The 25358-nt window shown below is 50.5% G+C and overlaps 1 protein-coding gene and 1 non-coding gene across 2 annotated transcripts; one reads left to right on the top strand and one right to left on the bottom strand.

The window, feature by feature from the left end:
• SDR42E2 (short chain dehydrogenase/reductase family 42E, member 2) lies at nt 1–21457 on the top strand. Its single transcript, XM_055409648.2, has 12 exons — nt 1–55; nt 632–816; nt 1297–1392; nt 2894–2951; nt 3608–3726; nt 4394–4469; nt 8438–8520; nt 10302–10439; nt 10970–11035; nt 12562–12625; nt 14645–14718; nt 19675–21457. Exons 1-12 carry the CDS (start codon nt 1–3, stop codon nt 19912–19914), a joined length of 1254 nt encoding a protein of 417 aa, XP_055265623.2. The 3' UTR covers nt 19915–21457.
• A 2525-nt stretch (nt 21458–23982) lies between these two features.
• Nucleotides 23983–24064, bottom strand: TRNAL-UAG (transfer RNA leucine (anticodon UAG)). Its single transcript has one exon. It is a non-coding gene; the product is annotated as a tRNA-Leu (tRNA).
• Nucleotides 24065–25358: the final 1294 nt, after the last annotated feature.

Below are 25358 nucleotides of genomic sequence, written 5' to 3'. Positions count from 1 at the left end.
ATGAAGCCCAACCTGGCAGGCTCCTCCCCAGAGGCCTGCAAAGCTGTAGGACAGGGCCAGCAGAGCTGCCCTATCTGTCAGGCCTGGGGTGGGGTCTCAGGCCTGGGGAATGTGTCTGGACCTGGGCTGGGATCTACTGTAGTTCCAGAATCTGTATCAAGACCTGGTGCTGCTACAGAACATGGACCAGGGACTGGGGCAGTGTCAGGCCCTGGGCAGGGGCCTAGTGATGTTCTGGGACCCAGACAAGGGTCTGGAGTAGTGTCTGGACCTGGGCTGGGATCTAGTGTAGTTCCAGAACCTGTATTAAGACCTGGTGCTGCTACAGAACGTGGACCAGGGAATGGAGCAGTGTCGGGCTCCGGCCAGAGGCCTAGTGATGTTCTGGGACCCAGACAAGGGTCTGGAGTAGTGTTGGGCCCTGGGCAGGGGCCTAGTGATGTTCTGGGACCTAGACAAGGGTCTGGAGCAGTGTCAGGCCCTGGGCAGCGGCCTACTGCTGCTTCAGGAGCTGGGTCAGTGCCTGATTTAGAAGCTTCACCTTCCCCTGGCCGAGAGGTAAGGCCTGGACCCAGGCGGGGATCAGGGGCTGGGCAAAGACCCAGTGAGTCAATAACAGTCCCAACACCAGCTCAACAGCAGAAGACTCAGGCCACCCCTGGGCAGGCCTCAAGGCAGAAGGTTGTGGTCACCGGAGGAGCAGGCTACCTGGGCTTTAGCCTGGGCTCCAGCCTGGCCAAGAGTGGCACCTCTGTCATCCTGCTCGACCTCCGCAGACCCCAGTGGGAGCTGTGCCCAGGGACTGAGTTCATCCAGGTGCAGTGATGAGGTCTTGGGGGACGGGTGGGGGGCAGGCTGGCGGTGGAGGTCAGGGGTTGGTGTCTGATGTATAACCGGTGGCTGGTAGTGAAAAGCACAGGCTCCAGAGTCAGACTCTAGCTCCCAGCTGGGCCACCACGGCCCCAGGGCCCCACATCTCTGAGCCTCATGTCTTCATCCACAGAAAGGGGACACCAACAGTATCTGCTTCACTAGAGACGTGGGGAGTTGAGGAGACAGTGTGTGTAAAACTCTGAGCACATTCTCTGTGACTTAGCTCCTTAGAGGGGCTGATGATGATGAAGACGGATGCTCAGGGGAATCATCTAGTAAATCCTGCCCCACAGCTTGTCCGGGCTCTGCCAGTGCTGGGCCTGGGTGGGGTCAGGGGGCTGGCTCTGGGACCTGCCACAGCTGTTATGTCTGATTACCTTGGGCCCAGACCTCCTACCTCCATGTCTTCCTTCACTGTTTCAGGCTGATGTCCGCAATGCAGAAGCCCTGCACCGCACCTTCGAAGGGGTGGACTGTGTTTTCCATGTGGCCTCCTACGGAATGTCTGGTGCTGAGCAGGTGAGACCCCACACACACACACACACACAGAGCTTAGGGCCTGGCTCTGCCTGCCCCCCCAATGCCTGGGTGTTCATTATCCTCTTCACCTTTTCCAGGGAGGATTTGGGCTACACCCAGCCTACATTTGGCCCATGAGACCAAATGCCAGTTCTGCCATTTTCTAGCTGTGTGACTAGGAAACCTCTCTGAGCCTCGGTTTCTTCATCTGTTAAGTGAGGACACAGCTAGAGCTAATATCACAACCTCCCCAGAGAGCAGCATAACAGTGTCTGTCAAAGCACACAACAGCCTTGACTCAGAAACTACACTTACTTATATACTTGCAGCATTGGTTTTAATAACACAACACGGACTAACCAAAATGCCCATCCACTGGGGACCACTTAAATAAATTGTGATATAGCCTAACAATGAAATTCTATGCAGCCATTCAAAAGAAGGTGAAAGAATGAGGTAACTCAATATGTGCTGAGAATAGAACAATTTCCAAGGTACGAAAACAGCATTTGACACTTTTTTTTTTTTAATAAAAGGCATATACTCACATTTGTATTAGAAACGGGAGGGAAATTTCTTCTTCGTTGCATACTAGTTTTACTGTTTGAGTAGTTTTAACCTTGTGATTGGAGAAGGCAATGGCAAGCCACTCCAGTACTATTGCCTAGAAAATCCCATGGATGGAGGAGCCTGGTGGGCTGCAGTCCGTGGGGTCGCTAAGGGTTGGACATGACTGAGCGACTTCACTTTTCACTTTCACACTTTGGAGAAGGAAATGGCAACCCACTCCCGTGTTCTTGCCTGGAGAATCCCAGGGACAGGGGAGCCTGGTGGGCTTCCGTCTATGGGGTCACACAGAGTTGGACACAACTGAAGTGCCTTAGCAGCAGCAGCAGCAGCAACCTTGTGATTATATTACCTGTTGAAAACAACTGCAACAAGAATAAATATAGCTTGAAAATCAAAATGGAACCCACTTCCCTGTGTGGTTGTAGGGATTAAATGAGATGTAAAGGCCTCGCTGTGTCCCTGATACACAAGCAACTCTCACTGTGGCCCAGTTGTTTTAATTTTTCACAGCCCTGCCCTCTCACTTGGGTAGAGGGCAGTATTACTGTCTCTGTCTTATGGATAAGGAAGCTGAAACTTCTAGAGCCAGGAAGCAATCCAACAAATTTGAGGCTCTTTTCTGTGTGAAGCCCTGCATCAGGTCCTCTCATGGGACTTATTAAACCCTGCCAACCATCCAAGGGACTCTTCCCTCACTTTATAGGTGAGGGTGCTGACTGCCAGATGGGGGGTGGAAACTCCCCGGTAGCCCAGGCAGATGGGAGCAGAGAGGGGCACTCCAGCCCAGGGCCCCCACACTACCAGGGGCCCCTCAGAACCCCTGCCTCCAAGCTGCAGCCCCTCACCCTGCCCCACCCAAGCCCAGCCACACAGCCTCAGCTACAGGGCTGAGACAGCACCTCAACTCTTGCACCTCCGTCTTGCCTTTTAGCTGCAAAAAGAGCAGATTGAGTCTATAAACGTTGGAGGCACCAAACTAGTGATTGATGGTAGGCGCTCAGAGCAGAGTGTGATCTGCTGTGTGTTTGCCGCTTCTTTTCTCGCCTGGGCTGCCGCAGGCCCAGCTCGGGGGACAGGGCAGAGGGACAAAGATGGGACCCTCCTCCCACCCCCTGCCCTCCCCCGTGGAGGGCCTGTGGGCAGCACATCCTGCGTGTTCTGCAGGCATGCCCAGGCCCTGACATGGGGCTCAATGTGACCTCAGTGTGTCTGGGGACACGGGAGTGGAGTTTTCACAGAGGGCTTAGCGGTTGGGAGCAAGAAAAGTTGCTGAAGTTCCAAATGAGAAGACCCTCCTCTGGGCTCTCTGGGCATGTCCTGCCTTATCCTCCATCCTGTTTTTCTCTCTGATTCTCGAGTGTGTTTTCCTTATGTCCCCACCGAGTGAGACTTTCTTCTGACCTGTCCCTGGCGAGGTAGCCACGCTGGGAAGGAAGAGTGAGCCAGCCTGGCCCCCAGGGACTCTCAGAGCAGGGGCTTGACCCCTCCCCAAGTTAAGGGAAGGAGGCCCTTCCCTCCTGAGGCAGGATGTGTGCTGGAGGGTTGGTGGAGGACTCATCCAAGGCGGTCCCCATGGGCACCCCTCAGCCAACTCCCTGCTCACATCAGCTGTGTGTGTGTGTTGCTGTGTGACCTGTCACTGCAGTTTGTGTCCGCCAGCGGGTTCCCAGGCTTGTCTACACCAGCACCGTCAATGTTGCATTCGGCGGGAAGCCTATAGAACAAGGCGATGAGGACTCTGTGCCTTATTTCCCACTGGAGAAGGTATCTGGCTTCCGGGAGAGGTGGGCAGGGCAGACCTGGGACCCACAGTTCAAAGGGCAGGGATGGGTAGAGCCAGGGTCAACTTCACAACTCAGGGTGAGACCCAGGAGCAAAGAGTCCCCAAACGACATGGCTCAAGCCCTCTCCTACTTCAGTCATGCCAGCAAGGGCTTTGAAATCACACAGACCTGGCCTTGAACCAGCAAAGCGACTTTCTGCTGTGGGACCCTGAGCAAATCACTTCACTTGGAGGCTCTCCTTCTACAGCTGGGCATGATAATACCACTCTGTGGGGATGTGGAGAGCTGGAAATGAGAGGATTATGTGAAAATGCCACGTGAGCACAAGGATTTCATGTAAACGGTCCATCTGACACGCATCCAGCATCCACATCCCAGTGCAGCCGATGTCCCAGTAAAGGCGATGCGGCTGACGGGAATTGCCATTGTTACTGCTCTGAACTCTCTCCTCTGTTCGTGGCTCCCATCCAGAGAGAGAGGAGCGGCGGTAGGGCTCAGGGCTTGGCCATTTCCCAGTAGGGGTCCCAGAAGTGAACTCCCATATGGTCAGAAGAAAAGTGCAACCCTGGGACCAGGAGGACTGGGCAGTGTGATCAGCAGTGTCCCTGACCCCATCTGGTGTCTCTGTTCTCCCTGTCCTTGAACAGCACACGGACCACTACTCCCGAACCAAAGCCATCGCTGACCAGTTGATCCTCATGGCCAATGGGACTCCTCTCCCAGGTAAGTACTGGGGGGCCTGCTCACAGCCAACATGCGTGTCCCCTACTGCCTCCCTGAAGCACATGAGCAATTCTTGATTTTAGTTGGTATGTTTCTGAGGCCCAGCTTCCTTCTAAACACTTCCCCAGGGCCTTGGACATTCATCATCCAACAAATTCTGAGCACCCACACCCAACAGGGATACAGCCTGGAAAACATCAGACCAGTCTCTGCCCTCACATTGCTCATGGTCTGGTGGGGAGACTCTTGGGTTAGCCCAAGTCTAGCCCTCTTTTCTGCCACATAGGAGGGCATCCAGTTTGGAGGAATCTTCTAGATAAAAAGAGTACAAATTTATGAATATGCAGTGAGGCGTGGTGCTTTGGAAGGGCTTTGCAAGTGAGGGATGCTTCAGGAACTCCCAGAAATATTTGCCTCAGCTGCCCAACTGGATTGCCTCTTCTTATCATATTGTCATAAAGAAATAATAGTAGAATAAGGACAGGTGGCAGCATGGTGCAGTGGCTAAACACCCACATACCGGCATCAGCCTGAACTGAGTTCAAATCCCAGCTCCACCACCTTTCAGCAAAAGTCTCCTATCTCTTGACAGCATCTGCATAAGGTAAGAGGCCCCGTTTCTTTCTGAACTCAGGGGTCAAATATATTCAGGTAAAGTCCTTGCTATCGAAATCATATTTGCTTTCTGAAACTCAGAAACTAAAAAGAATCGGAAAAGCTGGTTTCTCTCACTGTCTAAACTCAGGAGCCAAGTGGATTTAGAGGGTGAAGCTTGCTTGGAATCATAATCCCCAAATTTACAGGATAGAACACTGAGGCTAAGAGGTTAACTGACCTAGATCAAGGTCACACAGCTCTTAGGCGGCAGAGGTGGGGTTTGAAAAGCACCCTGTCTCCCCAGGGGAGTCTAACACCAGAGCCTGGGGCTTAACCACTGTGCTCCACTTAGCTGTGGCTGAGTGGCCTCTGAGCATGAATGCTTTCCCTCCAAATCCTCCCCACCTCACCCCCTCACCCTGGACCTGTCAGGCCTCAGTTATTTATCCCAGTGGGAACATCCAGCTGGGTTTCCCAGGAGTTTGAGCCTGTGCAATAGAACTCTTTTCTCTATCAGGGCCTCCCCTGGCTGGACCAGCACTCCTACAAGTCAGACACCTAATCCTCCAGCTGAGAATTATTTATACAAGCATCCCCAGCTTTCCATGGTCAGGACAGTCATGGATACCCTGGGCCCCACCCCTCTGTGACGTAGGCCGCCCAGTGTCCCGCTGGCCAACGTCAGCTGCAGCCCGAGCCTTCCCCCCGGCCCCCACCCCATGCCCAGGTGACCCAGAGTTTAAAATTAGCTCCAGGCTGTCTACAGAAAAGCTCACTTGATACCTGCCTCGCAGGAGGCCTGCCACAGTCTCCCTGGGTGATTTCCAGTCCCTGCTCCCCAAGCTGGTCCCTGAGAGACTCTGCTTCTAGCCTGGCATGGAGCAGCCTGGGCCCTGTAGCAGGGTCTTGAGACATGCAGACCCCAGCTCCGTGTGAAGGCGCTGTGTCTTCGTGTCTCTGGGTGTGTGAGTGTCCTGGGGCCACCAGCACAAATTACCACTAACCTGCTGGCTCGAAAGAGCAGGAATTTCTTCTCTCACGGTTCCCATAGCTCACAGTCAGATGTCTGAAATCCATGTGTCGTTTGGGCTGCGCTCCCTCCAGAAGTGTGTGGGAGGATCCTCCCTTGACTCTTCCAGCTTCTGTGGCTCCAGGAGCTTGGGGTCCTTCTTTGGTGTGTGGCCGCCTCACTTGGCGTTGGTCTCTGCCTCTGTCTTCACGTGGCCTCTCCTCTTCTCCCGCCGTCTCTTCTCTGTGAGTCTCTTATAAGGACACCTGACATTGGATTTAAGGCTCAACAGGATAATCCAGTACTCTTGCCTGGAAAATCCCATGGACGGAGGAGCCTGGTAGGCTGCAGTCCATGGGGTCGCAAAGAGTCAGACACGACTGAGTGACTTCACTTTCACTTTTCACTTTCATGCATTAGAGAAGGAAATGGCAATCCACCCCAGTGTTATTGCCTGGAGAATCCCAGGGACAGCGGAGCCTGGTGGGCTTCCGTCTATGGGGTCGCACAGAGTCAGACACGACTGAAGCAACTTAGCAGCAGCAGCAGTATAATCCAGGATGGTTTCATGTTTAGATCCTTAATTACATCAGCAAAGACCCCTTTTCCAAGTAGGGTGGCATCCACGGGTTCCAGGATGCAGACATAACTTTTCGGGGGCCACCATTCAACCCACTACACTGGGCTTCATTGTTAAGTGAGGGTGTTGGAGAAGGAACACTCAGTGTGGCTATGGAGCAGTCAGGAGCAGGCTATGACCTGGTGACACCGTCCCTGGCTAATTTATGAAGAAAAGGGAATTTATACTGGAAGGATATGTGATAGCTTCTGGAAAATATCATCCAGAAAAATGACCACCAGTGTTTAGAAATGACAGGGTCGGGGCGATTCCAGGAACCTGGGAGGCAGGAGCTGGTGATCAGTCTCTCAGGGTGAGCCCACTCTTAGGATTTTAGATCCCACGTTAGTGGGATGCACAGAGTTATGTTCCTGGGTGAGAAGATGGCATTGACTCAGCCTGGGTCCTGGAATGCCACCTCAGAGAAGAGAGGTGTATCCAGACTGACCGTGCAAGTGACCCCCAGACGCGGTACAAAGGGGAAGGAGCTCCCAAAGAAAGGTGGGTTCCTGGTCCCAGAGGATGGCATACACTCAGCTCCCCAAACTGGGAGCAGGCTGCCTGGGGAACCTGAGCCTTGGGGGAGTGAAATATCTACCAGGAGGCACTATCTCAGTTAAGGAGATAGGGGTGGGAGTATAATAATTTACAAATAGTAACTGAAAAAAAATTTTAATGAATTAGAATAAATTGAAATTTTTGTATACTTTCTTAAGACTTGAATATGTTTGGGGCAGCCCTTCAGGCTATATACCCCTAGACCTCCCCTCAACAGGGTGACAGGCTCCCATTTACACCAATGGGGACCCCTCAGCAGAGAATTTGGGAAGCCCTGGACCAAGCTCTATCTTAGTCTGGAGACTCTGCTGACAGCAGAGAGGGGGAACAGACCTCCAGCTCTCATGCTGATGGCTCTAGCCTTCTCCTTTCTGGTTGTCTGGAAAGGGTAACTGCAACCACTAGTTACAAAGCATCCGTTTTCCAGGTGAAGAGACCAAGGCTGAGAGAGCTGAGGGTCTGAGAGAGCTGTTATTAGTATTGTGTCACCAGAGGTGTTAGTGGAAAGAGCTTGAACCTGGATCTCCATCTCAGCTCCACTAGGTTGAGCTGTGTGCCCTTAGGCAAATCACATCTCTTCTCTGAGCCTTGGTTCCTTTATCCATAAAACAGGGATAATAACAGCTCCCACCCTATAGAGCTGCCTGGAGAGGAAAATTCCAGGCTTACCAGAGTACCAGATACATAGTAAAACCTCTCTGAGAGCCCTATGGACCTTACCTAATGACTAGAAGAAAGAAAGAGCTACAGCTATTGGCATGAGGGCATGTGGGTCTGTGCACATCTGTAAAATGGGCACAGTAGGACTCTCGTGGGAGTCAAAGGCGATCACATCTATCAGAGCTGGTTAAACTCATGGGCCATGCACATAGGTGTTGCCTCTGTTACTGGCCTGTGAGTTTTGTGAGTTCAGGGACCATTTCTTAGTCCTCCTGGGATTCTTCACAGCATCCATCCCAGGACCCAGTGCAGAGGGAGTGGGGAGGTGGATGATTCTTAATAGTGTTTGTTGAATGACTAGCTGATCTACTGAGAGAATAATTAATTGAATGAGGAAACTCCAAGGACCTGCCTATCCCACCAACCTGTCCAGGTAAGGACCAGGAGATGTGGACAGCCTTTCTATCCCCCTTCCTGCTCATCCACCCCTTCCTAGGCCCCTGACTGCCCTCCTCTGTGTCATAGGAGGAGGCTTTCTGAGGACATGTGTGCTCCGACCCCCAGGGATCTATGGCCCTGAAGAGCAGAGGCACCTGCCCCGTGTGGCGGTAAGTTCTTCCAACCTGAGGCCAGAGGCATGGGAGGAACCTGGCTGAAATTGTGTGAATGAGGACCCATGGTCACCATGTCAGTCTTGGGTCAGTGCCCCAAGCGGGGCACCCTCAGTTCTGGGAGAACTCCTGCCCCAACCAGGCCCACCAGGAACAGAGCTCTTGGGGGTACTCCAGCCAGGCCTGGTACCCATAGAGAAAACATGGAGTTACAACCCCAGAGAGGCAGAAGAAACTGTTGCCCTGCTCAGATGTGGGCTCCCTGAGGGCCAGAGGGCTCATCTCATGCTGCTGGCACCAGGGTCTTCACACAGAAAGCCTCTCTCCAAACAAGGCTGGGTGCCAGGGATATGGCTGCAAGGGGCTCTGGATCCTGTCCTCAGATTTCTCACAACCTAGTCAGGGAGACAGATGCCATAGTCACAGATTCAGGCTGGTAAGGGCTGAGGTGAGAGGGAGAAGATGGGAGGACAGCAGAGAGGGCCTGGCAGGGGAGGTCCAGGAGGGCTTCCTGGAGGAAGTGACACCTGTGCTGTTTGAATAGGGAATAAGCTAACCAAGCAAAGGGGGTAGTGGAAGAAGGTGATCCAAATAGAGGAGAGAGTTTGGGCACAATCCTGGAAATGAAAACGGGTTCTAGGTTTGGGGATGTACTTCCCCGATGGCTCAGACTGTAAAGAATCTGCCTGCAATGCAGGAGACCCAGGTTTGATTCCTGGGTCAGGAGAAGGGAATGGCTACCCTTTCCAGTATTCTTGCCTGGGAGATCCCATGGACAGAGGAGCCTGGCAGGCTACAATCCATGGGGTCACAAAAAGTTGGACACAACTGAGCGACTAACACTAACAGTGAACAAAATAGACAATTCTGCCCCCTTCCTGTGGGCTTTATATTCTCACAGGAAGGGAGACAGAATAAACACCTTACATGACAAGGAATATTCAAAGTTGCTGGGGACTGTAGAGAAAGAGGAAAAGTGCTGTGGGGTGGGGGAAAGCTAGGGTGCCAACAGTCAGGGAGCCTCTTCGAGCAGGGAAATTGAGCACCTTGAGGTGCCCCGGTGTATCACACAGGTAGCAGAACCTTCCAGGCAGAGGGCATGAGAGGTCCAAAGCCCTGAGGTGTGAACCTGCTGGCATGTTCCAGGCAGGAGGCCAAGTGGCTGGAGCTGAATGAGACCAACGACTTCAGTGGGAGACAAGTCAGAGAGTTGCTGGATCCAGAGCAGAATGGTCTCCTTAGCCATCTGACCTGCCGGAAAGGCATCCCAAAGGTTCTGAGCGGAGCAGACGTGGTTTGACTTAGGATTCAAAAAGATCCCCAGCTGCATGGAGAACAGCCCACAGAGGCTGAGGGTGGAAGCGGGGGACCAGTTAGGAGGATATTTCAGTGTCCAGGTGAGAGATGAGGGTGGCAGTCAAGGCAGTGAGGAGTGGCTAGATGCTGGGCTGATTGTAACAGCTGAGACAACTGGGTTTGCAGATGGGTTGGGGCAGAGAGGGAGGGAGGGGACAGCCAGAGGGGGCTGCAGAGCTTTGGCCTTAGCCTTGGGTGCTGTGGGCCAAGGGGAAGCAAGGGTGGCCAGTTGCAGTCAGGCACTCACAGGACAGGGCAAGTCTGCCTTGTCTATCTGGCAACCAAATGGGCAACCAAGCGGAGACGTCTGTCAGGAAGGTTTAGTGGGGCTAGGACAAAGAGGTCTGGCCTGAAGCTAGAAACTAGGGAGTCATCTGCACGGAGACGGAATTAAAAGCCATTCCCTGTCCCCCCTCCACCAGAGCCACATTAAGAAGAGGTTGTTCATGTTCCGATTTGGGAACCGAAGGACGCGGATGAACTGGGTCCACGTTTGCAATCTGGTGCAGGCACACGTGCTGGCCGCCGAAGCCCTCACCGCCGCCAAGGGCCACGTGGCTGTGAGTCTCCTGCAGTGCTCCCCTTCCTTACCCCCAGGCTGCAGGTAGCACCCCCCCATCCCTAGGGGATTCCTGGCTCACACACAGCAGATCTCCCCAACTCAAGTTGCCTCATGGGCTTGTCAGCCCAGAAAAGCTGGGGGGTGGATGACACTTTTTAGAGCATCGTTAGCTCCTTGAAATGACTCTGGGAGGCAGGTGTTGTTGATCCCAGAGTGACAGTCACCAAATGCTAAGTGTCTTACATGCATTGTTATAGTTCACTTTGAGAACAGCCCAAGAAGGAGATCCCATTATTATGCTCCCATTTCTCAGATGAAGAAACTGAGGCACAGAGAGTTTAAGTGACTCCGTCGAGGTCACACAGCTAGTCAATTGGCAGTCCTGGAATCCAAAGGGATTTGTTCAGATCTTTCTCCAGGGCTGCTCGGGAGAACGGGGAGTTGGGGCAGCTGCTAGGAGCCATCAGAGAGGATGGGGTCAGGTGATGGCCCTGTGCCTGACATCCCCCTCCCTGCGTGTCCCCTCAGAGTGGGCAAGCGTACTACATCAATGACGGGGAAAGCGTCAACCTCTTCGAATGGATGGCTCCACTGGTAGGTGCCCAGACAACACCACCAACCCAAGTGAGAATTCCGGGATCTCCACATCTTCTTTCCCTCCTTCCAAAGGCTCAGAAGGTTTCACATTAAAGGCCAGCTCTGGCAACAGTGTCCACTTGGGTGACACTGGAACTGGGTCATGACCACCCATTTAGGAGGCCAGGAACTCCCCGAGTTTGCCACAGTGCCTCTCAGCCTGCTTCCTGATTTATGTTGATGTCTTGTGAAGTTTGGCTTTGGGCCCCCCACCTCCGTACTATATAGGGAGGCCCTGAAAGAGGTCAGCAGGAGGTGGACAAAGCACAAAGGGAGGTGCCGGCCTTCACAAAAGGAGGCACAGCCCCCACCCTGAGAATCCCGGCCTCCTCTCCCAGCAGCCTACAGACTCCTTGAAGGGGTCGACCAGAAACCCCACACTGGAGGCTATATCTTTAGGGCATTCAGGCCCTTTGCATGTCAACTTTTAACAACTTTATTAAGATATAATTTATAGGCCATACAGTTCACCTATTGAAAGCATACAAGCCAATGGTTTTTAGTATTTTAAGAGTTGTGTGACCATCATCGAAACACATTTTTGAACATTTTGTCACCTTCCCCAAAAAGAACCCCTTCAAAAACCATACTCTGGCTGTCATTTCTGTTTCCGTCTCATCCCACCCCACCCCTAGCCACAGGAAACCTCTAACCTCCTCCCTGCTTCTATAGACTTGCCTGGACATTCTATAGACTTTCTGGACATTTCCTATGAACAGAATCATACAACATTTGGGCTCTGTGTTAAGTTTCTTTCATTTAGCATAATGTTTTCAAGGTTCGTCCATGTGGACGTGTCATTTTTTTATTACCAAAAAAAAAAAAATACTCCATTCAGTGGATATTGCCAAATTTTGTTAATCCATTCATCGGTGGATAGAAATTTCAGTTTTCCATTTGGGCGCTGTTATCAGTAATGCTATTATGAACATTTGTGTGTAAATAGTTGTGTGGCCATACGTTCTCATTTCTCTTGGGTCTACACCTGGGAGTGGAATTCCTGGGTCATACATTCCCAGGTGGTGCTAGTGGTAAAGAATCTGCCTGCCAGTGCAAGAGATGTGGGTTTAATTCCTGGGTTGGGAAGATCCCCTGAAGGAGGGCATGGCAACCCATCCAGTATTCTTGCCTGTAGAATCCCCATGGACAGAGGAGCCTGGCGGGCTACCATAAATTCTATATGAGTGCCGTAGAGTGTGTTTGGGTAAAGCAGACGTAAAACATAACTAAACGATGGGAATGAGCCCGAGTTAAAAAACCCACTCTGTGCAGTCAGTTCCCACTTAGTTTTCCAGGTCATAGCGTGGATTTCATTTAAAGGCTGGAGTAAACTTAGGGCTGGCTGTGGGGTCTGCCTGCTCTGATGGGCAGCTGAGGAGGGGCCAGGAGGTGCTCTGATGACTCTGGGGTAAAGGCAGTTTGTGGCCTCTGCACACAAGCCCTTCAGGTTCTGTTTTCTCGCCTCAAGCCATGTTTCCTTGCAGTTTGAGAAGCTGGGGTACAGCCAGCCGTGGATCCATGTTCCTACTTCCTGGGTTTACGTGTCAGGTAAGGAAGGGAGTGTGTGTGTGTGTGTGTGTGTGTGTGTGTGTGTGTGAAAACCCTCCATGTGCCAGATGTACATGGATTGTTGTTGTTGCTGTTCAGTCACCCAGTTGGGTCCGACTCTGTGACCCCATGGACTGCAGCACGCCAGGCTTCCCTGTCCCTCACTATCTCCCAGAGCTTGCTCAAACTCATGTCCATCCAGTCAGTGATACCATCCAACCATCTCATCCTCTGTCGACCCCTTCTCTTCCTGCCTTCAGTCTTTCCCAGCATCAGGGTCTTTTCTAATGAGTTGGCTCTTCACATCAGGTGGCCAAAGTATTAGAGCTTCAAGTTCAGCATCAGTCCTTCCAATGAATATTCAGGATTGATTTCCTTTAGGATTGACTGGCTGGATCTCCTTGCAGTTGAAGACTCTCAAGAGTCTTCTCCAGCACCACAGTTTGGAAAGCATCAATGTATTACCACATTTTAAACCCAGAGCCAGGACCTAGCTGAGATGGGTGGGGCCATGAGGGCACAAAATTTAAGGAAACCTGCACTCTCAGGAGTCAAATGCTCCAAGCCTGATCTGCACTTGCCCAGGCCTGAGGGCAAGTGCCTCCTTAAATTTGCCCTCAAGGCACCTTACTCCCCTCACCCTAGTCCGGGCCCTGTTTAAACCCTATCTCACTTGCCAGGTGGGTGTGATTAGGCCCATTGTAAAGATGAGGCAACTGAGGCTCTGAGAGGTTAGCAGCTTGCCCACAGCGCCATGCTCAGAAAGCAGGAGAGGCAGAATTCACACTGGGCTTGGCTGACTCCATACCCCACTCCCAGCCCCACTGCTGTGCTGGAAGGTGCTAAGCCAGGCAGAGGAGAGGCTGCCCCATCTACCAAGGTCAACCTGGAGTTAAGGCTGCTTTGGGACATGTGGAGCTTCAGTTTTGACCCTGGGCCTTTCCTGGTGGGTCAACCGTAAAGAATCTGCCTGCAGTATAGGAGACACAGGCTTGATCCCTGGGTCAGGAAGATCCCCTGGAGAAGGGAATGATGACCCACTCTAGTATTCTTGCTTGGAGAATTCCATGGACAGAGGATCCTGGCAGGCTACAGTCCATAGGGTTGCACAGAGTCGGACACAACTGAGCGACTGACACTTTCAGTTTGCCCTCCTCACCCTGAAGGTCAGTCTCTTCTCACACCCCAGTGTCTCTGCTGGCCTCCTTCCAGCTGGAATGCTGCGCGTGTGTCAGGCATGCAGTGATCAGCCCCAGGGGATAAGTGGCCCTCCAGTCACAGATAACTGAGTTCCTGGAAAACCTCAGCTGGATCTGTTGCTCTTTAAGACCACTGGGATGCTTGCCATTGAAAGCTGGGGTTTGCAGACTTCTGTCCCCCAGGGCACCGGCACAGAATGGCTTCCCCTGCACAGCATCGCCACCAAGAGTGACACTCCTGACTCCCAGCTGAGAACAGTTCAACTGCAGGTTCTGGCAGTTTTAGTGAATTATCTATAAATTCCCAGTTCCCAGTGAGCTAACTGTAACTCAGTGTTTCTTACCCTTGGCTGCACAGTAGAATCACCTGGGAGCCTTTAAAATCTAGAAATGCCTCAGCCAGATCCCAGACCTATTATCTCAGCATTCTGCAGGTACAAGGGGGTTGGGGAAGCTGGAACATTTTTTAAAAAGTGATCCAGTACAAAGCGCATGTTGAGTTCAATCACTGCCCCAACTTCTTTCTCTCTGACTCAAGAGAGCATACTGGAATAGAAGTGAATGAGAGAGACATGATTGTAGATATCACTTTGAATCCATTCAGATTTATTTTAAGATGTCAGGCTTTTAATATTAATAACAACTTATAGGCTGTGCTGAGAAACTGATTTAAAGGAATCCCAAGGATAGGAAAATGTTGGCAAAGTAAAAATAACCCCTAGCAAAGCAAATAATGCCCCCTACTGCCTTGCCCCTGAGAGCCTCCCTGGAGTTTGTGAAAAGCAGGCACCTGTTCACTGGTCCATCTCTCCCCACACAGCCACGGTGATGGAGTATTTGCATCTGGCCCTGAGGCCCATCTACAGCCTCCCGCCGCTGCTCACCCGGAGTGAGGTAAGCGGGCTGCTGTGAGGGGAGCCCCTGTGCCCTGGTGCCCTTCACTTGCCTTCCTGCCCCTTCTCCACTCCCACTCTGACACCATAACTGGACGCTTGTCTGAAGTCTCAGAACCTCCCATGTGTGTCCAAATCTAGGGCCAGCTCCTTTATCATGTCCCAGCCTCTGGACTTTGGCTTAGGCTGTGCTCTCTTGGTCTGAAGGGTGTCAGCTCCAAGCCCACTGTCATTTCATTCATAAGCAGCTTGCCTTACCAGCCAGACTGGAGGCTCCCAAAGGCAGGTTCCATGACATTCACCTTCTGGAATGTCTCTGCTGCTGCTAAGTCACTTCAGTCGTGTCCAACCCCATAGACGGCAGCCCACCAGGCTCCCCATCCCTGGGATTCTCCAGGCAAGAACACTGGAGTGGGTTGCCATTTCCTTCTCCAATGCATGAAAGTGAAAAGTGAAAGTGAAGTCACTCAGTCGTGTGTGACTCTTCGCGACCCCAGGGACTGCAGCCCACCAGGCTCCTCCGCCCATGGGATTTTCCAGGCAAGAGTACTGGACTGGGGTGCCATCGCCTTCTCCATTGGAATGTCTCTACTTCCCAACAAATGTCAATATGCACACACAGCCTGTTGATTCAAGGCTCACAGTTTGAGGCTCACAATTCCTGCTCACTGAATAAGTATAAATTAAGGACCTACTGTGTTAAGAACATTGTTCTCAAATGATGATGCATTTTCTATTTGCATATAGAGTTTAAAAGAGATGTTTTGTTTTTATTTAAACATTACTTTTTCATTTATTTCTTTCTTTATTCTTAGATCCATTAGGTCTTCGTTGCTATATGCAGGCTTTCTCTAGTTGTGATGAGCGGGGGCTACTCTTCCCGAAGAGCACCGGCTCGAGGTGCAGGGCCTTCAGTAGTTACAACACACAGGCTCAGTAGTTGTGGCTCATGGACCCTAGGGTACATGGGCTCCAGTAGTTGTGGTACATGGGCTTTAGTTGCTTTGAGGCATGTGGAACATTCCCAGACCAGGGCTTGAACCCATGTCCCCTGCATTAGCAGGCAGATTCTTAGCCACTGTACCACCAGGCAAGTCCTAAAAGAGAGGATGTTTTAACGCAGATTGTAAATAGCAAAGCAACACTGGTGTTTGGTGTTACTTACAAAATCCTTCCTCTCTCATTTGACTGTCCCTGATGCACTGCTAAGTTAGGAAGGCCAAAAAGATTAGTATCTTATTTAGTGGTGAAAACTGTTAGCACGAGAGTGAACCAATCACTGATTGGTTCAAGGCTTCCCAGGTGGCTCAGTGGTAAAGAATCCGCCTGCCAATGCAGGAGGCACAGGAGACATGGGTTCGATCCCTGGGCAGAGAAGATCCCCTGGAGGAGGAAATGGCAAACCACACTGTATTCTTTCCTGGAAAATCCCATGGCCAGAGGAACCTGGCAGGCTACCGTCCATGGGGTCGCAGAGTTGGACACGGCTGAGTATGCATACACACACCAAGGTTCCACCATTCTAAAATTGGCTTCACATTCAAAGCTCAGTGCTCCCCACCTCAGAGAATCAAGAATGGGCCATGGAAAGAAGCAGTTCCCTATGGTTTCTCCTTTTAACCATCCGGACTAGCAGAGAGAAGAGAAAAATAAAAATCGGGACCATCTATTGAGTGGTGATGAAGTGCCAGGCACTGTGTTTATCTCATTTAATCTCGACAACCACTATACACCGTGAATTCTGTTGTCACTTCCATGTACAGAGGAGGAAATGAAACACACAGCTAGGGGAGGAGGAGAGGGTAAAATAAACTGCCCATCACCATTTGCTTATGTAGTAGCGCTGAGATTTGAACCCAGACCAGATCTCAAAGATTCCAAGCTTAATCACTAGCTTGTGAAATGTCAGGAATCATATTCACATAAAATAACTGCTAAGGTACTGCTGAATCGTGGTAGGGCTGGGAGCTGGCTCCTCTTTCTCTCCCCTTACTTGAGGTTTCCTTATTCAATTTTGGGGGCAAAGGATCCCTACTTAGTTGTGAAGTTTCTGGGCACCGTGGTTCTGGCGCCCTCTGCTGGCCAGTCTATGACATACTAACCAGCCCGCTGCTGCTGCTGCTAAGTCGCTTCAGTCGTGTCCGACTCTGTGCGACCCCATAGACGGCAGCCCACCAGGCTCCCCCACCCCTGGGATTCTCCAGGCAAGAACACTGGAGTGGGTTGCCATTTCCTTCTCCAATGCATGAAAGTGAAAAGTGAAAGTGAAGTCGCTCAGTCGCGTCCGACTCTTCGCGAGCCCATGGACTGCAGCCCACCAGGCTCCTCTGTCCATGGGATTTTCCAGGCAAGAGTACTGGAGTGGGTTGCCATTGCCTTCTCCGAACCAGTCCTCTAGTTGACTTCATAGCCTTTTTTCATTCATTTCACTTGTATTGAGCACCCACTGTTACAGCAGACATTGTTCTGAGGAATGGAGGTAGGACAGTCCTTACTTTCTATTTGCAAATACAGTTTAAAAGAGAGGATTTTTTAAATTGAAGAATAGTTGATTTATAATGCCTTAATTACTTCTAAACAGGAAAGTGATTCAGTTATATATGCATTCACTTTTTTTAGTATTCTTTTCCATTATGGTTTGGGGCTTCCCTTGTGGCACAGCTGGTGAAGTATCCACCTGCAGTGCAAGAGAACTGGGTTTTACCCCTGGGTTGGGAAGATCCCCTGGAGAAGGCAAAGTCTACCCAAAGTTGGACACAATTGCGCAACTTTCACTTTCTTTCCATTATGGTTTATCATAGGGTATATAATTTGGGGGGCGTTGCGTTGGGTCTTTGTTGCTGCACGCAGGCTTTCTTTAGTTGCGATGAGAGGCGACTACTCATCTTTCTGATGCCCGGGCTTTTCACTGTAGTGGGTTCTCTTGCTGCGGAGCACAGGTCCTAGGCATGTAGTCTTCAGTAGTTGCAGCTCCCTGGCCCTAAAGTGCCGGCTCAGTGGCTGTAGCCCACGGGCTATGGTTGCTCTTTGGCACGTGGAATCTTCCTGGACCAGGGATCAAACCCATGTCCCCTACATTGGCAGGTGGATTGTTATCCACTGTACCACCAGGGATGTCCATATCATAGAATATTGAATGTAGTTCTCTGTGCTATATAGGACCTTGTTGTTTATTAAAAGAGGATATTTTAATGCAGATTGTAAACAGTAATAACCTGTTTATCCCTGGTGGTTCAGCCAGTAAAGAGTCTGCCCACAATGTGGGAGTCCTGGGTTCGATCCCTGGGTTGGGAAGATTCCCTGGAGAAGGAAATGGTAACCCACTCCAGTATTCTTGCCTGAAGAATTCCATAGGCAGAGGAGCCTGGTGGGGTATAGTCCATGGAGTCACAAAGAGTCAGACACGACTAAGTGACTTTCACTTTCATAAGCAGCAAAGCAACAGGTGGTGTTTGGTATTATTTGCAAAATCCTTGCAGTCCAGTCTCTGATTTGACTGTGGTGGCTCAGATGGTAAAGCGTCTGCCTGCAATGCAGGAGACCCAGGTTCACTCCTTGGGTCAGGAAGATCCCCTGGAGAAGAAAATGGCAACCCACTCCAGTACTCTTGCATGGAAAATTCCATGGATGGAGGAGCCTGGTGGGCTACAGTCCATGGGGTCGCAAAGAGTCGGACACAACTAAGCAATTTCACCTAGTTCACCTAGATGCTCTGGTAAGTTAGGAAGGGCCAAAAGATTATAATCTCATTTAATGGAGAGCTCACAGTCCATCCAAAGAGGAAGACAGCCCAACAACCAGGCAACTCAACACACTGGGATAAGGACTATATTGGGGGAAGTGATGAGAAACCAGAGTACGCAGAAGAGGCACATAAACCAATTCTGAGGAAGTTAGGGAGAGTTTGCCAAAGAAGGTGACATCCAAGCCTGAGGTCTGGGACCCCTGTTTACCTGATTCACAGCTGTATCCCCCAAAGCCCTGAACTTGCTAGCTGAGGCAAAAAGAGACAAGAACTGACCTCTCTCCCTCTCTCCCCACACTAGCATCCAAGATCAGGGCCTTGACCCCAGGGGCTGTTACAGAGCCACCGCAGAATCACAGCTAGTGGACTCCTTCCCAGTGCCCAGCTGAGCAACTAGGGCGGAAAAAATGAATCAGGTGGGAGGGTATCCTCCCAGTTCTAACAGCAGGGAAAGGCATGGGCTAGAATTTGGCTCCCTTGTGTGACCCTGGGCAAGTCACTTAACTTCTCTGATCAATTTTCAAGAGGAAACGGTGGTATTAGCATTTCAGAAGATTAATGAGACGAGGCCCACAAGAAATTTAGCACGACAGGCACAGGATGCTAGTTCAGTAGTTGTTAGCTGTCAGTGCTACCCTTGAAGCCTGTGGGCCCCAGGACTTCTGCCAGCAGGGAAGGTTGCTCAGACCCTGGAGAGTCATCACTTCTGCATAACTGAATTCCTCTCTTAGGGAAGCTCAGTTAATCAGCAAGGGAGTAAAGGCTGTGCCTTGGGACCTGCCTGCCCAGACTCGATCTGGGGCTGTGGGCTGAAAAGCCCAGGTTGTCCCTGGAGACACTTGTTTCCGGAGAGCTGCACCCAGCCTACAGTCAGAATGTATCGAGGGCCTCCTGAGCCCCGGCATCTTCTAGACCAGGGAAGGGAGTGCAGAGGTGGGGCCTTTAATTTTGGGGGACTGAGAAATTCGGTAGGGTGAGGAGATGCAGAAAAGGCACCCTGGAGGCGGCGCCCTCAAAGAAAATGGGGGCGGAAGAGAGAAAGGAAGTCCTCCCCATGAGGACATCGAAGGCGCAAGATCCAACACTTTGGGAGGCCCTTTTAAATCGCTGTGCGACGCAAGGGAAATCCCTACCCTCTCCCGTCCCAGTGAAACAAGGTTGCTTCCCACGCCCACTAGTCCCGCCCCGCGGCTGTCCCGCCTCTCCCCGCAGGTGCGCAGTGTGGCCGTGACGCACACCTTCCAGATCGCCAAGGCCCGCGCCCAGCTTGGCTACGTGCCGGACAAGTTCAGCTTCGCGGACGCAGTGGAGCGGTATGTGCAGTCAACAGCCGGGCAGACTCGCGGCTCCACCGCGCGGACGCTCCTGCGGCTGCTGCTCGGGCTGTTGCTGTTCCTTGGCCTGCTCGTCCTGGCCCTGCGCTTCCTAGGCCTGCAGCCGTCCGTCGTCTGACCGTGGTCGCCGGCCCATCCCTGCTCCCGCCTCGCCTTCAGGACTCGGACCAGACCCTGCTCCGCCCTCCGGACTTGGGCGCACCCTTGGAGTCCTGGACCTGTCCCTGCCACGCCCTCTGGGCTTGGGTCTGCCCGGGGCTCAAATGGCAACCCACTCCAGTATTCTTGCCTGGAGAATTCCATGGACAGAGGAGCCTGGTGGGCCACAGTCCATGGAATCGCAAGAGTCGGACACGCCTTAGCTACTAGATCATCAACATCTGGGCCCCAGCGTTCGGGACCCTGGAGTTAGACACGCCCCTGCCCCGCCTCTTGAGCCATGACCACGCCCCTGCTGCTCCCTTCGGCTCTTGAGCTCCCTCTGGCCTGGAGAGGATGCCGCGGGAAGGTCCTAGCCTCACAGCCGGCTCCGCCTTCCAGGCCTTCTCCCCGTCCCTACCCAGGTCTGACCCGCCCCAGGGTTCTCTCCTGCTCTAGTTCCGCCCTCCTCCTGGCTCTACCAGTAAGCTTGAGCCCGCCCCCTGGTTTCTCCCCAGGGAATTAGCCTTGCTCAGCCCTTTGGGTAGGGGCTTCCTAGGTGGCGCTAGTGGGAAAGAACCCGCCTGCCACTGCAGGAGCCATCAGAGACTGGGTTTGATTCCCGGGTCGAGAAGGTCCCCTGGAGAAGGAAATGGCAACCCACTCCAGCATTCCTCCTGAAGAATCCCATGGACAGAGGAGCCTGGCGGACTCCATCGCGCCGCAAAAAGTCCGACACGACTGAGCGAGCAGGCACGCCCTGTCCCTCTGGGTCGGGTCCCTCTCCTCTCCTCCTCGCGATTCGGTCCGAGCCCCGCCCCCTGCCGTCTGGTTCCACCCCCTCCAGTCACATCTCTTAGGCGAGTGCTTGGGGACTGAGCGACAGAACTGAACTGAACTGCAGCCACTTGTGCAAGCTGGGCAGACGTTTGCAAGTTTTCGCTGTCTGTTGTTTCCTCTCTAGGGATACAGACCTTCCTTGCTGCCCTGACTTCCCTGGGCTTGTCCTCAGATTGGGATCTTGGATTAGACCCATTCTAGGAGCACTGTGTTTGATCCTCTGCTTCGCTTGCTTACGTTTTGGGTTCTCTGACTCATCAGATCTGTGTGTTGATAGCCAGGGTTGGAAGGAAACCTGAGCCCCGGGCTTCTGCCTAGCCCTACTTGGCCTTTTGGGGTTTCCAGGGTATGAGTATGTGGATGATTTCGGTACCAGAAGGGACATCAAAAAAGAAAAATATATATATTTTTAGGGTGATAAAAAGATAAAACCTCCCAGTTAAAAGTAAATAAATCCTGCCGGTGTAATATACAGCATGGTTACTATAGTTAATAATGCTATATTGTGTATATGAATGTTGCTGAGCGTAGATCTTAAGTTTTTATCACAAGAAAAATTGTAACTGTGGTGATGGAAGTTAACTAAACATTGTGACCATTTCACAATATACACATATAGCAAATAATTATATTGTACACCAGAAACTAATATAATGTTACATGTCAATTAAATCTCAAAAAAAAAAAAAACAAAGCTTTTTAAAGACCTGAATCTGTTGTATGGCAGAAACCAAGGCAATGTTGTAAAGCAATTATTCTCCAATTAAAAATAAATAAATTAAAAAAGTCTAAAAAAACGAATCGAATCTCTGGGGAAAATAGCAGTAAGTTATAATGGGAGTTTTTAGAAATGAATTGGTCATACTTTCTTTATTTAGTATTGCTTCTATTTGTTCCTGAGGGGGCCAGTAGTGATCACCATAGTCTTTAATGTTTAAACCACAATATTTCTTAATCCAGCCCTGCTCTCCACAGACACAGTGCCTCCCTATTATCTTGGTTTCAATTGTGGATACCAAAATATTAGTGTGTAAATACACCTGTGTATATATCATAATATGTACAGGTGGAACTGGCTGATAAAACCATGGATGCTAGCAGAGAAGGAAACCTTCACAAACCTGAAGAAACCTGTGATGGGGAGTAAATATGTTAGTTAGGGCCAACATGGCCCCAGCATGAGCATCAACGGGGTGTCCTCTGCTGAACAATTAAGAAAATTTGTGAAGTAGTTAAAAAATGTGTGCTCCTATTTACTATGTTGAATTGCATGTGTGTATATAATTTTTAAAAAAAATTATCCTTTATGTTTTGTTTATGCTTCATCCTTTATATTTAATGCTTGACAGTTTGAAAGAGCTTTCATCTATATGCTCTAATACTTAATTCTCAAGACCACTGTTACATAGGGCTTATTATTATTCTCATTTTTAAATGAGGAAACTGGGGTTGTCTAACTTGAAAGAGTGGAGGAAGGTGGGAGTTACTGCTCTGCAGGTGGATGAGCTGCCCCAGGCCCACTGACCTAAACATGACCCATGAGTTATTTCTGCTTTTCTGCTCCTTGACCACGGCTTGGGTTGAGCTCTGGGACATATCTCAATCTCAGATCCCCAAACCTTGGACCAGTTGGGACTGGCCGCCCTTGGGATTTCTTTCTTCTCAGTAACATGCTTGCATTTAAATTCACCTTCCCCTCTGACTTTCTCTGAGAAATCTGTTCTTAGCAGAAGGAAAATAGGCTTTTACCGTTGACATAATCTAAATCTTTTGTCTACTGACAAACCTCAGCTTGTGAAACTCAAAAGCAAAATCAGTTTCTTTGTTTTCTGAATTTCTCTAAATCATCTCTTCCCCTGGCAGTAGAATGTCTAAACCCTGGGCTGGGAGCAGTATGGGTCACTATATCAGAAAGCTTCCTTCCTCTCCAGTGTCTTTAACCAATGGGAAAGGAGGTGGCACCTCCACCCAGCAGAGAAACCAAGTCCCCATGAGAGTTTTAGAGGCTTCCCAGATAACCCACTCTTCGTGAATTTCTTTTTTTTTTTAATACTTTTCATATTTTATTTCATTTTAAATTTTTATTGGGGAATAGTTGTTTTACAATGTTGTGTTATTTTCAGGTGTGCAGCAAAGTGAATTAGTTACACCTGTACATATATCACCCTTCTTAAGATTCTTTTCCTGTATAAGTCATTAGCATACTGAGTTTCTTGTGCTATACAGTAGGTCCTTATTATCTATTTTATATGTAGCAGCATGCATATGTCAATCTCAATCTCCCAATTCATCTCTCCCCCTTTCCCCTCTAATAATTGTAAGTTTGTTTTCTACATCTGTGACTCTATTCCTTTTATTTTTTTAAGCATTTGTTGTTGTTATTTAATGGCTAAGTTGTGACCAGCACTTTTTGGGACCAGGAGTCCATGGAGTGTCCCAGGCACTAATACTGGAGCAGGTTGCTATTTCCCTCGCCAGGGGATCTTCCCGACCCAGGAATCGAACCCGTGTCTCTTTCATCTCTTGCATTGGCAGGCAGATTCTTTACCACTGAGCCACCTAGAAAGCCCACGCCAGGACTATTAATTGCAGGCCCTTCATAAATTGTTGTTGAATGAGTAAATAAACAAGCACGAAAACGAGGTAGGAGGTGGATCAATGAAGCTGAGACCTCTAGGCTGATAAGCCCGGCTGGGGCGGGGATCTCGAGCCCCCAGACCCTCCGTAAGGTCGCCTGACACAGTTTCTACCAACAGGGATCTATGGAGTCAGCCTGAGCTCTCTGCAGACCACAGGAGGCCAGAAAGGGGCCCTTCCTAAGTGAAGTCTTGATGAAAATCACCCCACCTAATCTGTCGCTGGAAGGTAAAGAGGCCCACTCCCTGGGCCTCAGGCTTTGAAGCCTTAAATCAAAGGCGCACAGTCTGATGAGAGCTTCTTAAAGTATCTCAGATGCTTTACCATGAAAATAGGGAGAAGTTTTGCTATTTTTTTCGGTAGCAGGACTGGTGGGTTTGTGTATTAATTAGGCTAAAGGAGTGAGGTGCCCCGAGCTGCAGTTTCCTTTTTTCCCCGTCCCTTCCTCATTCCATTTTTAAAAAAGAAAAAAGAGCGTCAGAAGGTTAAAAAACAAACACGCACAAAAAAAGGCGAAGAGTAACTGAGACAGGATGATTCAGAAGTTGAAAAAAGTGGAACCAGTAAGGTGTGGCAGCGGTGGGATTCGAACCCACGCCATCGAAATGACTGGAGCCTAAATCCAGCGCCTTAGACCACTCGGCCACGCTACCCCCTGCTCTCAGTGTCTTCCGCACGTACTATATTAGTCCAGTGACGCGGCGCCTCGCCCTCTCCAAACCCCGCTTCCACTGCTCCATGTTTGCCAGATATCAACCTGGCGTCTGCGGCGCCAGTTTCCACGTACTAACCTCGTGGCTTCCTTCCGGGCTTCGGAATCGGAGTGCTCTCGTTATCCGCAGTAGTAAAAACAGTCGGGACGCAGCATTAAAAAGGAGAAAAAGGAGTTCCAAGATGTTAACAGTCAGTCGTCATCTGTGTTTGCGTTTGGTTTTCCGTGAGGGCGACATACTGCCTACGACCACGTGGGGGCAGTGCTGCACTGGCGCTTGCTCGGGGCCGCGCGGAACCCGGTTTTCGGGGAACCAGCTGGCTCCCCATCCTGTGGACTCTAGTCCTTCTGCAGCCTTGGGCGGCCCCATGGCCTGGCACTTGCCACTGTGATTCCAGGAAGGAATATCACTGAACGCTTTTACAGATTATTGACTTGTGTAGGCTCCCTCGGTCATCACGAGTATCCACTTTGATTTACTGAGCGGGGAACTGAGGCTCAGAGAGGCTAAAAAATTTGTGTTAGCTGCCCCAGTAGAGCCAGCATTCCTGACGCTTCCAAGATCCAGTGTTCTTCACGTAGAAGTCTATTTTCTGTGAGATTTTAAAAACACAGTAGCCTTTCCTGCCTCTACTGCCGCCATGGAGCCGGTGAAAAAGCCTGTGGGGAAGCGCGTCAACAAAAAAAGCATCAGGTCCTGTCCTAAGTTTACCTTGGACTGTACCAACCCTGGAGAAGATGGAATCAACCGTGCTGCCAATTTTGAGTAGTTTTTTTCAGGAGAGAATCAAAGTGAATGGGAAAGCTGGGACTCCTGGTGGAGGGGTTGTAACAATCGAAGAAGCACAGAAAGCAAAATTATTGTAACTGTGCCTTTTTCCAAAAGGTATCTGAAATATCTCACTAAAAAATATTTGAAGAATAATCTTCGTGCTTGGTTATGTCTAGTTGCTAAAAGCGAAGTTACAAATTGCTTCTTACAGATTAATCAAAATGAAGAGGAGAGAGATGAGGACCAAAACTCAATTATCTGAAATATTTGGTGTAAGATCTTGAATAAATATTGGGAACCAAAATGGTGGTTTTCCTTATGAAAATAAAATGCAGTAAATTCAGAGCAAATGCATAACACATCAACTTCCAGTTCCTGCCACCCAGAATTCATTTTGTTCAACTCTTCTGAAAGATTACCTTGTGTGGCCACAAGGAGGAAGCAGAGATCTCTTTGGGTAAAG

Source organism: Moschus berezovskii, chromosome 27, assembly GCF_049115385.1.
Source record: "Moschus berezovskii isolate FMDL1 chromosome 27, NW_MosBer_1.0, whole genome shotgun sequence".
Classification (NCBI taxonomy): Eukaryota; Metazoa; Chordata; class Mammalia; order Artiodactyla; family Moschidae; genus Moschus; species Moschus berezovskii.
The sequence above is the reverse complement of the archived record's forward strand: the minus strand, read 5'-3'. Positions and strand labels throughout refer to the sequence as shown.

What these genes read in the sequence shown, in the direction of transcription:
- SDR42E2 (XM_055409648.2), top strand. Translation starts at nt 1, where the DNA reads ATGAAGCCCAACCTGGCAGGCTCCTCCCCAGAGGCCTGCAAAGCTGTA. An exon ending in CTGCAAAGCTGTAGGACAGG is followed by an intron (nt 56 to 631) that starts GCCAGCAGAGCT and finishes TCCCAACACCAG; the next exon opens with CTCAACAGCAGAAGACTCAG. An exon ending in GAATGTCTGGTGCTGAGCAG is followed by an intron (nt 1,393 to 2,893) that starts GTGAGACCCCAC and finishes CTTGCCTTTTAG; the next exon opens with CTGCAAAAAGAGCAGATTGA.